General features: G+C 47.0%; 1 protein-coding gene across 7 annotated transcripts in view; it reads right to left on the bottom strand.

Annotated features, from left to right (window-relative positions):
* Nucleotides 1–30: 30 nt before the first annotated feature.
* UNK (unk zinc finger) overlaps nucleotides 31–15,584 on the bottom strand; it is a 46,076-nt gene continuing 30,522 nt past the window's right edge. For 4 of the 7 annotated variants that reach the window (XM_054083039.1, XM_054083040.1, XM_054083038.1 and 1 more), the window contains 9 exons: nucleotides 14,831–15,031; nucleotides 11,227–11,331; nucleotides 11,052–11,120; nucleotides 10,215–10,389; nucleotides 8,993–9,094; nucleotides 7,396–7,584; nucleotides 5,540–5,721; nucleotides 4,743–5,000; nucleotides 32–4,363 (listed from right to left, as the gene is read on the bottom strand). In XM_054083039.1, coding sequence (XP_053939014.1) covers nucleotides 4,208–4,363; nucleotides 4,743–5,000; nucleotides 5,540–5,721; nucleotides 7,396–7,584; nucleotides 8,993–9,094; nucleotides 10,215–10,389; nucleotides 11,052–11,120; nucleotides 11,227–11,331; nucleotides 14,831–15,031 — 1,437 coding nt within the window. In that variant the 3' untranslated portion in view covers nucleotides 32–4,207. Of the gene's footprint in view, nucleotides 4,364–4,742; nucleotides 5,001–5,539; nucleotides 5,722–7,395; nucleotides 7,585–8,992; nucleotides 9,095–10,214; nucleotides 10,390–11,051; nucleotides 11,121–11,226; nucleotides 11,332–14,830; nucleotides 15,032–15,584 lie in introns of all 7 variants that reach the window. The other 3 variants (XM_054083041.1, XM_054083042.1, XM_054083043.1) reach the window with 3 other exon arrangements.

A 15,584-nucleotide genomic window follows, 5' to 3' on the forward strand; every position in this document is an offset into this window, starting at 1 on the left:
TCTTAGCAAAAAAATAAAAATTTATTGTCCTCTAAAAAAAAAAATCCATCCTGCCCTTGGAAACTGTGACACAGATTGAGTTCTTTCCAGCCCCACATGCAAATTCACTCTGCCAAGAAAAGAGTCTAAACCAGGTTTCCGACAGCCAAAACACATATTTACAGAGTACGAGAGAACGACAGCTGAAATCACAGTTCTATACATGGAATCAACAACACGTTGTACACACCACCGACCACCACTCTGCCAACTTCTACACAGACCGGGGGCGGCCCTGCCCAGCACCCTTCCTCCCAGGAATGCGGGGACGGGGCTGGGCAAGCACTGCCACACGAAATACTGCAGTGTGTAGTAGTATTATTAAACGCATACTGTATTTATTTTGTTTTAACATTGGAAGCTACGGAGTGGGAAAGCCCCAGAAATCTCTCCGATGCAGTCACTACTTTGCAGGAATACTTCACCTTGAAAATACTAGTTTTTTACAGCAGTAACATCTACTTTGCTGTTGGCCATCGCTCCAAGGGTTATTATAATTCTGGAGGAAAACACTGGTAATATTCTTCCTTCTCAGATGGGGGAAAAGGAGAAAGAGTGGAGGTTTGGAGGCTGGTGGAACAGCAACGGATTACTGAGTCCGTTCAGTGTGATGGGCTTCCTCCCAGGTAAGGACTTCTCTTCATTGTCTTAGCTGCACAAGCCTTGCAAGTGGCTCAGGTTCAGCTTCAGAGATGTACGGGACGTACAAAAACCCTTCAGTGGGGGATCAGCAGCAGCAGCTCCCCTCCAGGGGAACCTGCTTAAGGGAAACTTGCTCCAGCTCCAAGGCTTCCCCTGGCACCTCCTGTGCCAGAACTGGCATGCAGCTACATCATCTAAGGCTGGAGGTGACTGAAAAGTGGTCCCACTAGCCCAAAACAATGCAAAAATTCTTCAGCTCCTGGCTCTCTGCTACAGCTCTAGCTTTGCTCTTTGGTCCCTGTCTACCCAGGACGGTGCTGTCTAAGCCATCTGCTTCTAAATTGTTTTTCAATAATAACACAATCATTTATTGACCTTTAAGATACTGTGGTTTCACAACAGAATCAGGACTCTCTTCCCCCAGCTCTCGGCTCAGAAGTGCCTGATCTGCACAGTCACAGAGGCCAACACTGCAAAAGCTCCCAAAAACGTGGGGAGGAAAACACCGTTCTCCAATGAGGAGTCTGTGTGAGGAGGCAGGACCCAGATGCACTTCTGGCCGCTCCACAGCAGCCGGATGGGCTGCTCCGCAAGAAGACTTGGGGACCAAAACTCTGCTTTGAAGTGTGACTTGCCCAAAACGGCCCCCTTGCTTCTGTGGCATTACTACCTGTCCCGTAAAAGGGAGCTCCTGCCTCAGGAGGAAGCGTGACACGGGCTGTACGTATTAGCACCACATTTACTTCAACAAGACTCTTTTTACACCAGGCAGAAGCTGACCACAGCCTCTCCAGCCCTCCAGGCAGTTCTGTGAATGCAGTTCAGCCGTCCTGCCTGAGGCAGGCAGCAACGACTGCAGGAGGGGCAGAAACCCTGCCCCTTCCCCCTGCTCTCACCTCGCTCAGTTATGAAATTGTCACCTAAGTGGCCCCCAAATTATTCACAAAATACTCAAAGATGAAGTTCTCTTTTCCATCTGATGCTTAAGAAAATAATTCACATTTCAGACATTTTTTTGTTTTTAAAGTAGCAAACAAATTCGTAGAAACCTCAACTTAAGAAGTGTTTCTTACAGAGCCAGAGGAAAGAGAGAAATGGTTTGTGTGCTCGTGCAGGAGAGTTCTGAGATGTGCTGGGCTGGGGGACAGGAAAGGGACACAATATCGCAGGACTTGCGTCAATCCCTTCAGGCTGTCCTGCCACGAGTGCACTGAAGCAATGAGAAGTTAAAATTCAAGGGCCACAAATGGGAAAGTTATGAATACTTTGGTCCCTCAGTTTAAGATTTAAAACAGAGAAACCGTTTTATTCAAAAGGGAAACTGTGCTTTCTCTGGCCTGGAATTATCCCTGCACCCCCTGCCTGAGAAGCGTGATTCCCAGCAACTGGGGGCAAACATCTCTTGCCCCTCAGCCCAACCACCCTGCACCACTGCAGTCCCACTGCAACAGCCGAAGCTGCTGGCAGCTGATGAGTTCTAGCGGAAGAGAAGGGACAACAGGAAGAGCCCCTGCGGGGAATCCGTGCCAGACAGCTCTGGAAAAAGAGGCTCGGCGAAAGGCAGCGTCACCCTGAACAGCCCCACGGGAAGGCAGGGGAGCGGATAAACCACGCACTCGCAAAAAACAAGTGTTACAAACCAACCGCCAAGACAGGCTGATCAGCTCTGGTTCTTATAAATATTAAAGACCTGATTGAAAAGTTTATTTCCTATGACTTAAGTTAGTTACAAAAGCTTTTTAGTAAGTTTTGAATGTAACTGGGCTTCTCCTCCCCTCACTTTTTTCTGTGTTTTTTTTTTTTTTCCTAAAAAAGACATGTTCGTATGTTTAATAAAAGGTCTTTCCTTAAGATCAGACCGAGGCAGGCAAGCTGCCCCATGGCACATACGTTCAAAGGCTGTAACCAAACAATGCAGCCACAAGAACCACTCAACAGTGTCTCTCCATAAAAAAAAATAAAAAATCTGATGCTAGTTACAATAAAATACACATGGAAAAAAAAAAGCATTTTTACCAAAAAAAAAAAACCAAAAACAAGTTAATGGGGAAAACATAAAAAAGAACTACACAGAGCTGCACTTAAGAGATCATCTGGGAATGCATATTAGCCCCTTCCATGTAAAGGAAAGGTGGAATTATGGAAGCAAACCTATTTATGTCTTTGCATTAAATATGAAGCTTTCTGAGAAGCTCCAGTACAAGACCAGTTTTCCTACAACCGTGGGCTATGAGAGGTTCCAGTGCTTTCCCCAGCAGGGAGGGCTGGCACAGGCATCCCTGTGCAAAATAAAAACATTTGGTCAATGGAGTGACCTTTTGGTTGAGATCCCAGCAGGTTACTGCAATCCACCTGATGGGCAGAGCCAGTGGACGCACCAGGAAAGGCAGTCACTGGAAAGCTTAGCCCCTGGCAAGGGCTAAGCTGGTTGCATTTCCTTGTCACGCTGGATTCCTCTGTCACCAAAGGCATACACGATCACAAAACATGAGAGCTTCTGGATCCAGCAGTCTGTAACCCACCCTTGAGGTGCCAACGCAGGATACAGTAACTCTCTTAAAAGAACTGTCCTGACTACCTGGAATTGTCACGTATTTTAGCAGTGGCTACGAAACTGGTCCCTGCGGCTAAAAGAAAACTCATCTGGTCTGAAACAGAACAAAAGCCTCAGAGAAAGGAGTGCCTGGAGACAACTGACCTGCACATCCATGTTCCCTTCATAAAGCGCTTTAGCTGACACACGGGCAATACTTGTGAGGCTGTTTGGATCTGGAACGTCAGCTGTGTCAGCAATGAACACTGTGCACTCCGGTGTGGGCCTGGCTGGCTCTAGCTCCAATACATCCCCCTCATCTTTTTCCTTCTTTCCTTACAAATATACAAAGAGTGTAAAAAAAATTTAAAAAGTGAACTTCGCTGATTAAATGACAGACAAAGTTCTTGCACATTCAGAGATCAGCAGCATGAGGCCCACGAGGCAGGCACTCAGCAGCGCTTCCATCAGGGAGGACAGCTTTAACCAGGCTGGGTCACTGAACAAGCAGGGAGACTGGAGAGATGAACAAATCATTTAAATCCACTCCGATCCTCCCTGCGATCTCAACTCTTCCTCTGGAAAGCACATGGAAGCCCCTCTTGCCCACTCTAAATCCTTCTGGAAATAGTCAAAAATTTGTTATCACCTAAATAGAAAAGAGGAGAAACACGGACTCTTTGCAAATGGCCCTTTGATCTGTATTAAAAACAGCTCTCAAAGTTCCTCAAGAGTTAGAATTAGTGGGGCACGGGTGAGGGGCAGTTTAGATACGGGATGTAAAATATTAAAAAGTGCTCTGCAACTAATCTTCGTTTCGCATGTGTATGTGCGTGAGTGTGCATATACACACCTACACAAGCACGCACATACACACACATATACATATATATATACACATACATATCTATATGTACACGTACATATATATGTACGTAGGTATAAAGTTAAAAAGTCCTATACGATATGATTAGAACAAGTGTCCTTGGAAGGTCATGACTGGAGAGAATGGGGCCGGTTGGGATGGCAGATGGGGCACTCGCCCTCCTCGGCGCAGGTCTCGCACAGCACTGCATGTTGGCACGGTAACACCACTCGGTTCTCCTCCTGACACTTCAGGCATTTCACTGACTGCATCTGAAACACCGCCTGCAAGAGAGGGGCACAGGGCACACTTGAGCACCGCAGCCACGGCGCAGAGGGGCTGCCGTACTGTGCAGCGGTTTAGGGAACAGCACGGAGGCAGCCGGCTGTTCTTCTGAAGCAAAAGCAAAGCAGCACAGCACAATGTCTTTTAGGACCTTTAGAATCAACAGAGGAGCTTTGACTGACTTAAACTCCATACTTTAGACAGAAAGAAGAGGTAGGTATTTGCCTATAAGCTGACTAAAACTCGCTTTGGCTAGATGTGCACAGAATTGCTTTGGTAGGTTTCCGAATTCTGGCTGTTTTAAGGAAAAGGGAAAAAAGATGAAATCTGTAGGAGAGGAGGGAGCACGGCCCTGCCCTGTAAACCCCTAGCACTCACCTTATCAACCTTCTCCAGGTTTGCCCGCAGCTGTTTCTGAAGCGTGTAGAGTGAGGAAAGCGACAGCGTTTCCAGGTCAGAGAAGGAACGCAGAAACTGAGGGTCCTGGCCTGTGTGGATCCTCTCCAGCTCCTCCTGCAGTTTCTTCACTTGCAGCTCCAAGGCTTCCCTCTGCTCCCGGGCCAGTTCACATTCCATGTTAGCTGTGTTGGCACGATCATTTGCTTCCTCTGCCTCCTTTTTCCAAGCATCACAAGCCTACAGGTTCCAACAAAGAGGGTAAGAGAAGCAGTCTGAAAACTCAGCCACCCTCCAATAGAGAATCCCAGGCAAAACTGTCATTTCCACACATTCCTTGCAAGGAGCACGCTCTGTCCAATCTGCCCTGTTCCCAAATTCTGAAACATCCTTGGAGCTTCGCTTCCAAGTGCTGCTCATTCCAGATACCCATCTGGTTGGGCTGCGGTTCCACACTTTGGCTCACATCATTAAGAGGATGAACTGTGCATACGTTGCCATAGATCTAAGCCAACTGACAGGTCTAGAAAACCTCAAGCCACCTCGGCGCATCTGCCTTGATACCTAGCCTTGCATGTCCCACATCCAAACACATCAGGCACAATGGTTCAGTCTCCCTTTCCAAGGCAGAAGAGAAAATAAGAATACTTTGGAGAAACTGTTTGTGAAACCTACAGCTTTTCCCATCGCCTCACTTCTGGAAAGCTTCTCCTTCAAGGCTGACTTCCTCCTATTCGTTTACATTGCCTAAGGCCTCTTCCCAGCGGCTGCTCATGTACCTGTTTGGCTTGTTTCCAAGACTCTTCCCACTGCTTTATTGTGCCGTTGGCTTCATCCAGTTCTTGTCGTAGCCGTGCCAGCTCCGCAGCACCTGGACCTGACAGAAATGCAGGTGAGGTACTGGGCGAAAAACTCCCCGAAGCAAAGTGTTCCCATATGCTGCTGTTCATCCCATTTAAACCTGTTTCACAGGGAAATAGAGAGGGTTATGTCACAAGTGCTGGCAATTTCCCCTTTTCCTCCCTACCCCTGTGAAATCCAGGATTCAACAATGTGAACACAGGGAGGAGACAACCACATTAAGGATTACTTTCGTCCCCTGGACCCAGGAGTCCATCACAAAGGGACTTTACAGGGGAAGCTTCACACCATTAGACACTGGGAGGACCCAAGAAAGTGAATGGAGGTATCTTTTGAACCAGGCTGGTTTTAGAAGCATCAGTTTTACAGCAGAGCTGAGTACCAGCTTAAATCCCCCTTCTCATGTGAGCACCTTTGAACAGGTTACTGGCGTCTCACTCCTCTGTGTGTCCCAGCTGTCCAGCTTAGAACAGACTGGTTTGTGCCGCCAGCCCAGGCTGTGCTTCCCCTTACCCTAAACCCTCTGAAACCCTCCGCCCGTGTCTCAGCTTGGTGCTTCGGAAAGCACCCTCAGTTTCCACACAGCAAGACTAAACTGTGCCAACATCGCTACTGTTTGCACATGCAAGGAACAGAACCAACTGGAAAGCCCTGTTTATAGACAGGTGGAGGGAACAGTGCACATCTCATTCCAGTAGAGCTGTAGCGTAAAGCCAGAGACTGGCACCACAAACACTAACCAACCACCTCCCTGGTTTAGCTTGTTGACATAATTCCTCTTCCCAGGAAGAAATTCAAGGCTTCAGAGACAAAGTATTGTAAATAAAACCCGTCTATTTTTCACAGACTCCAAGGCTTGTGCTCTTGTAATAACATAAATATTTGTACTTCAGCATCCCCACTTTGCGCTCAGGGAGAACTGGCAGGGAGAGCCAATACTGAGACAGAGCTACCGAGTGACGTGGACATTGCTCACTCAAGGAGTCTCTGATAATTCTGATCTCACAGCAGTCCAGCTGGCTACGTCAGCAAGCCAGCCACGCGGGCTCCCGCTGGGGCTAACCCAGCACTGCTTACTCTCCATTTCGTACCAGCTAAGACACAAACAGTTAAAAAAAATACTGAAAAATTGCTGAAAAATAGCAAAGGCTCAAGCACTTTAATGAGTCATTAGCAGAGGAAGAAGGGGTCTTTGCTGGCTCAGGCCACGTACCATAGGCCCATCCCAGCTGCCCTTAAGCATGCTCAGCTGACAGCAAGAAGTTCTAATAGAATCCCAACTCATGTTTTTTTTTTAAAAGTGTGCAGGGTCCCAAACAGGAGAAAAAAGTACCACGACCCAGGTCTGCTTGAGAGCTCCCAGAAGCCAGTGTGACATACAGGCAGTTCCAAGGGCAAAATGCAACCCCCACCTTAACTGAGCAAAGCTGAGCATCCAGCTCTGAGTTTTATGGAAAGTGGAGTCTCAGCATAGCGTTGGTGGAAAAACAAAGGCAGAGCTCTTTTCCCTGAAAGGCATCATCAGATCATGTCACTCAACCAATCCATGCCTTTTTCCCAGTCTAGACACATGGGAAACAGAGGGAATTGCTCCCTTGTTGATGAGATTAGCAGATTTTTGGCAAAGCAGCTTCTAGTGCTGTTGCTGTTCTCATGGGAAGAAGAGATACAAATGGCAGCAGTGAAATAATACATTAAAATTAAAGCTAACTGAAGAGGAAATACTTACATGGCACAGAGAGGCATGTACATGCGACACACACACCGCATTTACCTAATGATCCATGAGAAGCAGATGTCCCCAGGAATGTGTTTTCTGATTGGCTTAAGTGTCCCTGGGGCTGATGGAGGAAATGCGATGAGAGGCTGACCGGTGGAGAAGGAGAGGCAGAGTGAAAGGAGGCAGAGCTTCCAAGGGACCCGGGAATATTTACAGGAGCGGAACTTTGCAGCAAACTCCCACCTGGACAAAGAACACACAGAGAGGATGGCTATGCATGACCATGAGGTGTGGGCTGGAGCATAGTGCAGGAGCTCAGAGCAGGAGGCATCAGCTTCCCTCTCTTTCTTAAGGCCCTTGAGATATCCTCCACTTCTCAGCACATTTCATTCACCTCTCAGCCTTTAAGAGGAGCAGTGAAGCTGCTGCCCCATGCCCCACGTAGGTCAAGACCCTCCGGAGTTCAACAGGCCACTCTTTCATCAGTCAAAGCAACAGAACACTTTCTGAGAAGCCACTCAGTCCCTGTCAGCCCAGAGAAGATAGGAGTTGGTATTCAGTGAAATACTTTGTAATGAAAAACTCACTTTCACAGAGACGTGCCTCTGCTGTTAATACTTCCAAATGAGGTGTAGTGAGAAGTCTGTCCCACTGGGCCAGACAACCTTAACGACTAAAAATCAGGTTTAATCTCGCTGAACACACTTGAGTGCCTGGATCTATTGGTAATAAAAAACCCCAAATACAAAAAAGCCTAACCTCCAAAGACACCACACTTTCCTCAGAGAGAGCTCATCCTGCCTGCTACACGCAGCCCTGCTCCTCTTTCCCTCCTGATCGCTCTTCTGCCTCAGAAGACTACCAGGTAACACCCAGATGTGATGTGCACAGAGGGCACAGCGGCATGGGGGCTCTGTAAGGTACAGCAGAAGCAGGGCTATCAGCAGACGCGCACAGTGAACTCTCGGGCTCTCATTCTTGGGCAGAGAAGTGGAAGTGATATTCTTTAGGGCTCCTTCCACAGGTCCCTTCCTTTCTCCCACAGTACAGCTCTGGGCAGTATAGTTCCCTTGGAAACCTTCAGATCACCAAAGTTAGCTCTCATTCAAAACCTGTCTGACACAGCAAGGGTTAGCCAAAGCCTACAACCACTTCCAAAAAACTGAGATGTTTCGTTTTCCCTTGGATGCTCATTAGAGATAGGAAGAGGAGGCCTCAGCTTACCCCCACGTATCAAAACAAGACAGACATTACAGGAATCAAATCAGCAGGCCACAATGACGCTGTGACAGACAGCCAGCATTGCCAGGTCAGTGAGTCTCCCGTTACTGCTACAGAGAATTTTCTACTTAAGATGCAAATGGTTATATTTGGGCCTGTTTTTAACAGCATCAGAGCCTGCGTACACACTTTAACAACAACAAAAAATCAAGCAAGTCCCATTCAGTCTCAAGAAACATTCCCAGGACACCTGCGCCCAACAGCGTGAATGCAGCTCTGCTAGTCCGCAAAGGCTCCAAAGACGCCAGAATTTGTTGTAATTGCTGGTTTTTTGGGACTGGCCTGGGAGCTTTGTTGGGCTGGCTCCACTGGGGTGACTGGGCAACACTGCTTGGCAGAAGATAAAGAAAGCTCTGTTGCTTTCATGTACCTATCATGATGCCACTTGTGTGGGGCACTGTGCTGCTGTCAAATGTCTTCTCCAGGGCAGCCACTCCGAATTCATTCAGGTCCAGGTCATCCAAGGCAGACTCTGCCAGACACAGAGGTACCAATTATGTTAAAGGACCAACAACTTCAAGAGATAGGGTGGCCCAAAGAGCCTACATGCAGAGGAGCCTTTGCTCTTTTGTCTGTCTGCCTGCACATCCCTACTCTCCTCCCTGAGCAACACTGTTCTTGGGTGGTTTGGCAGAAGTGTCATGGGCAGCTCTTTGGCTTAGATTCTTTTGCCTGATCCGATTTCTTATTTGTCTCAAAACATTCCCTAATGTTACACAAAAATAAAAATTTGATGAAATAACAGTAGTTCCCATAACTCTTCCCCAAACTGCTCCTTCAAGTCTGTCCATAACAACATTGGCTTATGACACCTCTGGCTCTGGCTTGTGCTTTGTCCCTTCTTTGCCGAGAGCCACTCACAAAAGAAAAACCCGTAGAAGGGAACACATAAAAAACATCGCTGAGGTTTAAAGATAGGGTAAAACAAAGCAAGCCCATGAACGCCTGCAAGTGTTACATTTATTTGAATACACCTCATCACTAATCACGATCAACATCATTTCATCTCACACATGCCCACTCGTTGCTATTATTATTTTTAACAAATTAGTGAGATCACTTCAGAAATATTAGATTAGTGGGGAAAAAAAACCCAAAACAGGTGACCAAACCGCCTATACCTATCTAAGAGGAGTGACTTCACTCTCTAGACTCTCCTGTTCTTTTCCTGACAGCCTCTGTCCTACCCTCTGTGAAGGGAAGTCATGATGCTCTACGTGGTGCAGTCCTCGCTATGAAACTGTCCTTTAGAATAGATGGGTTTCTGGCTCTGGAAAATGCCCCTGTGATTCCCTACCTGCTACAAGATCTCTGTGTCACTGACACACCTAAGACTGAGGCCATTTACACCACAAAATAAGTGGCTTGGGGGCCTTCTGTCAGTCTCATAGGTGAGTTACATCCATAATGACCTGTAGAAAACATCAGATGCGTCACAGTCACAGAAAAAGCTTAGAGCTTGAGGAGTCTGCCAGCACCGACAGAGACACAGAACTGGCGGTCCCTGGAACACCCATGGTATTCCAGTTCTCACACCTGGTGATCCATGCCTGTAGAAGCCCTACTGGCATAAGTGAAAAAGGCAAAGTTACCGATGACAGACTCCACGGTGTCACTAGTGGGGTAGAAAGGAAGGGCATTGGCATTCATGCCTGGGATGCTGCTGGTGCCGGCAGGGCTCGGGGGCGTCGCAGCCAGACTGGAGGTGATGCTAGAGGAGATGCTGGATGTCAGCGGGCTCCCCACTGGGAGAATACCCAGTATGTCCTGAAACAGAGTTTTAGAAGGGAAAAAGGTAGGAAATAAAACATCTTTGCAGAAGAACCCCTTCGGAAACATGCAGGAATGAGCCCAAGATCAGCAGCAAACCTGTTCCTGCCTGCTTTCAACCTGACAGATGGTTGCTCCCAGGCTGGGGGTGGGGAGAGATTAACAGCTTCTCTTAAATTTCTGTGACCGTTCTGCTCTCTCCTCAGCCCTGTCTCCAGGATTGCATACATCCTTCAGGCTGCTCCAGAATTCACTCTTTTGACCCACACGTTGCATGCAATCATAGGCACAGGTCACAAAACCACTCATAAAGGCTTAGTTCAGCACATGACTCAGAACCTGATATTAAATTCTCTTTGCTGAAACCTTGAACTTTGATGACTCCAGAGACCCACTCCAGCTCAATTTTCTGCAATTTGGAGACTCCAGCATGGTCCAGGCCTATGAATCTACCCTGGGCTCACACAGATCTAGCTGTTCACAAATAACTCCTCCAATAAATCACCCCATCCTCACAAAGTAATCCCTCAAGCTGAGCATCCCTAATAGCGTCTCGGCTGTCATTTACTCCCTGCAGAGCTGCCTGGATCCACAGGGATATCTCCCGCCCTACCTGTGATGGTGCAAGCTAGGTCAGAGCCCTGCTGGCAGTACCGTACCTGTTTGGGCTGTAACAAAGGTTGGTCCTGGCTCCTGTGTTCCAGGGACTGGGACTTCATTTTTGCCTGCTGCAGTAAAGAAAGAGAACAAAAGATAAGCAGAGGGATTAGCAGCAAAATTAAGAATGGCTTACTGCGTCGGAGAGGGCAAGGAAGCGGTCCCCTCCTCACTTACAGCTGGCTCTGGACACTGGAGAATCTGGTGAGTGGGAAAGCAGAGCAGGATGAAAACAGCCCAAGGAATTTGTTTTCTATGAACCAAGACATCACCCCTAGACTTCTGCAAAGAATTGTCACGATTAGATTTGCCTTCAATGCTGCTCCAAGCCCTCTGCTAGCACAAAGGACACCTTAAGAACCAAGACCAAAAATGAATTATTTCGACTTTGCTATAAATAACTCACCAGCCCTACCAGTACCTAAAAGGGGGGCCAGAAATGGTGGAGACACATTATATTTTTAAATTATGTACACATGTTTCAGCTTTGAGGAAATAAAGTATGCAGATTACATTTCTCCTCAAACTCTTCCAGGTTCCAGCTAGGATTGCTGGGGCTGCCTGTTTACCCGCTCTCCACCCTGCAGTCTGAACCAGACACTCATCCCAGGCACACAGTCCACTTGATGTTTTTTATAACGAGCACAGGCATCACCAGCTTTGCAGGTGGATTTGGGTGTGATGCATAACAACAGCGCAGGGCATGCCACAGTGGCTGAAGTGATTCACCCCGACTTTTGGCTTAAACAGACTCATGAAAGACATAAATGATTGCTGGAGACGGATGGCATAACCGGACAGGCAAAAAGGCAGCAGAAGAATGCACCCCTTGGTTCTACTCCATTAAATCATTTCCTCTGCTCAACCGTACATCCACGGGCAGCCGGGGAGGTCAAAACTTGGCAAGCAGGCTGAGATACAGATGTAGAAACCCTTTTGCAGTGGGTACCGTTTCCCTCTTGCTTCCCTGAACAACATACAGCGCATTTACACACAGCAAAACTACCACCAAACTGACAGGGCTTGTTTTCCATTGTGTGTGATAGATGTGTTACAGTGGGACATCTGTGTGCGCCTGATAACACGCCTGCTGGATTATCCAACACATCCCTGCCTGTCTGACACTCACTGGAACACAAGATATGCTGTCAGTTACTGCCAGCAGCCAAAGCGAAGGCACAGACACAGCCATGCCCCCCAGGCTCCCTGCCAGCGTGGCTGCCTGGCTCTGGTGCAGTAAGGTCTTACTGGAAGGCATTTAATTTAAGGAGGAGGAAAAGTGAACGCATTTCTAAGCATGTCCCAATTCCCACTGCCCTGAATTCATGTAACACGAGTGAAAAATGGAGCAAACCGACTGTCACCACTAAGCCAGTCTCCTTTAGCTCTGCAGAACATTAAAAACGGCGTACATCAAGGCAGAAATTCAAAGAGCAGGCAGAAATTTCCCAGCTCACTCTGGTGCAGTCAGGAAAGAAAATGAGACATAAATTACAAGTGAAAATGAACATTTTCTGATCAGCACAGAACAAAACCACTGCACTATGTGTCAGGATTCAGGAACACCTCCTGGTCAAGGCATTCAAGCCCTTCCAGCGCAGCTAGCATTTTTCCAGCTTGCTAAAGTCTCTTGGGACTCAGGAAAAGTATTTTTAGCTTTAACTGCTGGCTCAGCCTCACCACAAACTGTGCAGAATCCATTAACACAGAAAGTGCATTCTTCATTCTAATAAGATAGAAATGATTTGTGCTAATTGCACTGAGGAGGAATGACAAGCCCATTGCAGAGCTGAGCCAGAGCATTTCCTAAGTTTCCAAATATGAGTGAACAGAATTAAACACCCCATTACTGGTCTAATTTACAGGGTCTATGAGAATCTCTGGTGCCCACGGCAGCCAAAGGGAATTACAGGGTTTTTTAAAGAGTAAGTAATTATAGACCAATAGAAAATTAAATCAGGACACTTATGAGATACCTCATTTTGTCTGTAGAAGCCCAGCATAAAGCCACTGTGATTACTTCTGTCTGTATCTTCATAGGTACTTACTGCAGTCATGTAACATAGGTTTTTGCTTAATTAATTAAAGCCAAATAAGTAGTACTGTATTCAGGTAGTTCTGTTTGTGGAACAGCCTGGACTTCAGACAGAAGTGCTCATCATCTGGCCCTCCTTTTAGAAGTCCTATTCAGGCTTCATCCCCTTTCTCCTCTGCTTTGGCGCGCTGCCCGTTTTCTCAGCAGCAGGACCTCCCTGGCACACTGCCTCTGCTGGCAGCAAATGGGGGCTCTCTCAGTCCCTCGCCTTTGGGTTCTCTCCTCTTTTGCAGGGGAAGCGATGGAGAACAAGCACATGTTTTTTCTTTTGTTTCTGAACAACTGCTACAAGCTGCTGTGCCCGCAAGAAGTGCCAGGATCACAGCATGGGCTGCTCTTTACCCCCACATCGCGCTGCATCTAGTTGCAATTTCCTAAGCCACATCCACGTTAAGCAAGACAATGGAAGCATTCATGAGAAAGCATACATGCATACAGATTAATCTGTATTTGTCACTAAATCACTTTAATTAGACCAGTGTGCAAGACTGGTCCTACTGCAAGGTTTGGTCATCCTTTCCCAAAGCTGTAGAAATATATAAACCAAAACCCCACAAGTGAGCCAGCCTCTTAATCCAGCTCCTTCACGCAAGATCTTGTCTGGACAGTACATGCTTATCAAGGCTCACTTCTTCAACACTGCAGATGAGAGTTTACATGGAGCCAGGCTGAAAGCAGCACTTCATGTCACCTCTGTTCTCAAGCAACACAGACAAGGTATTTTTACTCCTTTTTAAAGAACTTGTAGTAAATATTTTTGCAGGCACCTCTTCATAAAAGTAATTATTCCTTCCCCTACATCAAACTGTTGTTCTATTACAAATCCAGTAAGGAATAAAAACTGAGACCCAAGCTCTGAATTGGACCCAGCTGACCAGGAAGGGATGGTGTGGAGAAACTACCAATTGTAACATCCAGAATAAAAACTCACAGTAAGAAGCTGACTGTGGAAAAGCTCGTGTGTGACAGAAGAGATGGAAGAGAGTGTTCTAGGCTTAGAGAGCAGTCTGAGAAAGGCACAACACTGAGACGGAGAAGACTGAGGAAGCAGCAAGGCAGGACAGGGATATCCAAAAGGGAGAAGAGGGAATGTCATTAGACATGTGGGCTGGGTAAGATTGCAGAGGGTCCTTCAAATGAGAATGAGGAATTCAGATTCAATACAGAAGCCACAGGAGAGAGACACAGATCAGGATGATGGAGCCAGAGAAGCAGGAGACAACTAACGTAGCATTTTTTAATGCATGGGAGAAATGAATGGTGACAGAAGACAGATCAAGTCACGGAAATCAAGGTAAGAGCTTGGAGTAAGAACAGAGAAGGAAGGGTGAGTTTCCATGAGATGATAAGAAAAAAGAAACAGCAGCTCTTGTTAAGGACCTAAATAAGGAAAGAGTGAAAAGCAATATGTGGGAAGCTGCCCAGGGTCAACACAGGACAGATGAGAGGGATTGGGAAAACAAGCAAACTGCGTGTGTGATGGCAGCTGGGCAGGCCAGAACAGATGGAAGATGGAAGAGACTGGAAGGGAGGCTGAAAGCAACATCAGACACCTGAGAGCTGCTGCTGAGAATAGCGCTTTCTCATTTTTGTTCCTTGAAAAACAAAAATACATTCAAGCCAGACTGGGCAATTTCTCATTCCTCTTCATCCCCCCAACTCTTCCAGATAATATTCCTTACTAACCTGGCATTTGAAACTCTTCAAATATTCGGCCCCCACCTGATCTTCTCGCTCAAACCCCGGTGCTTTCTTGTAGCTGCCGGCTGCTGTTACTGAGTCTGGAGGAAAACCAATGGTCTCCAAGCTGTGTGGCTTTCCAATGGCACCAGGAGGAGACCCACATATATTAGATGGGCTTCCGAGACTGCTGTTCCTACAAAGAATCTAACAGAAGGAAGAAGTGTGAGGAGAGTGCAACCAGCCAGGAGCAACAACGCGAAGAGGAGAGGCATCCCACACTGTGTGTGCATCCATTATACTGACAGTTAAAACAGCATACAAGCTTCCAGCAAACAGTAACTAAAAACCAGGATAAAGCTCCAGCAGATGCTGGATTTACACAGTCCCACAATTACTGTTTTACTGTCACTACTTTGTAGAGGATTGCAGTCTTGTAAAAAGCAGCCTACAGCTCTAGTGACATTTATCCTTTCTGAGGCCCCAGACGCGACTGACCAAGTTTCCCAACATGACCAAGCCTCTCTTTGCTTTCCTCAGGCTACAGTGGATCCTGTCTGCACTCTCAGTAGTCATGTGAAACCTGGAAAGGCGCTATGGCAGTCAGAACAACCAAAGGTATGTGAGCTATGGGTAACACTGTAGCTTTTGCTTTCCATTTGGAAATCTGAAAGTTTTAATGCAGACAGAAGCTAAGTATCAACATCTGCATTAAAAACCCAGGCATTTCCAGCAGTTCCATTCTTTGGACTGTAACCAG

The sequence above is a fragment of the Cuculus canorus genome, chromosome 18, assembly GCF_017976375.1.
Source record: "Cuculus canorus isolate bCucCan1 chromosome 18, bCucCan1.pri, whole genome shotgun sequence".
Taxonomy (NCBI): Eukaryota; Metazoa; Chordata; class Aves; order Cuculiformes; family Cuculidae; genus Cuculus; species Cuculus canorus.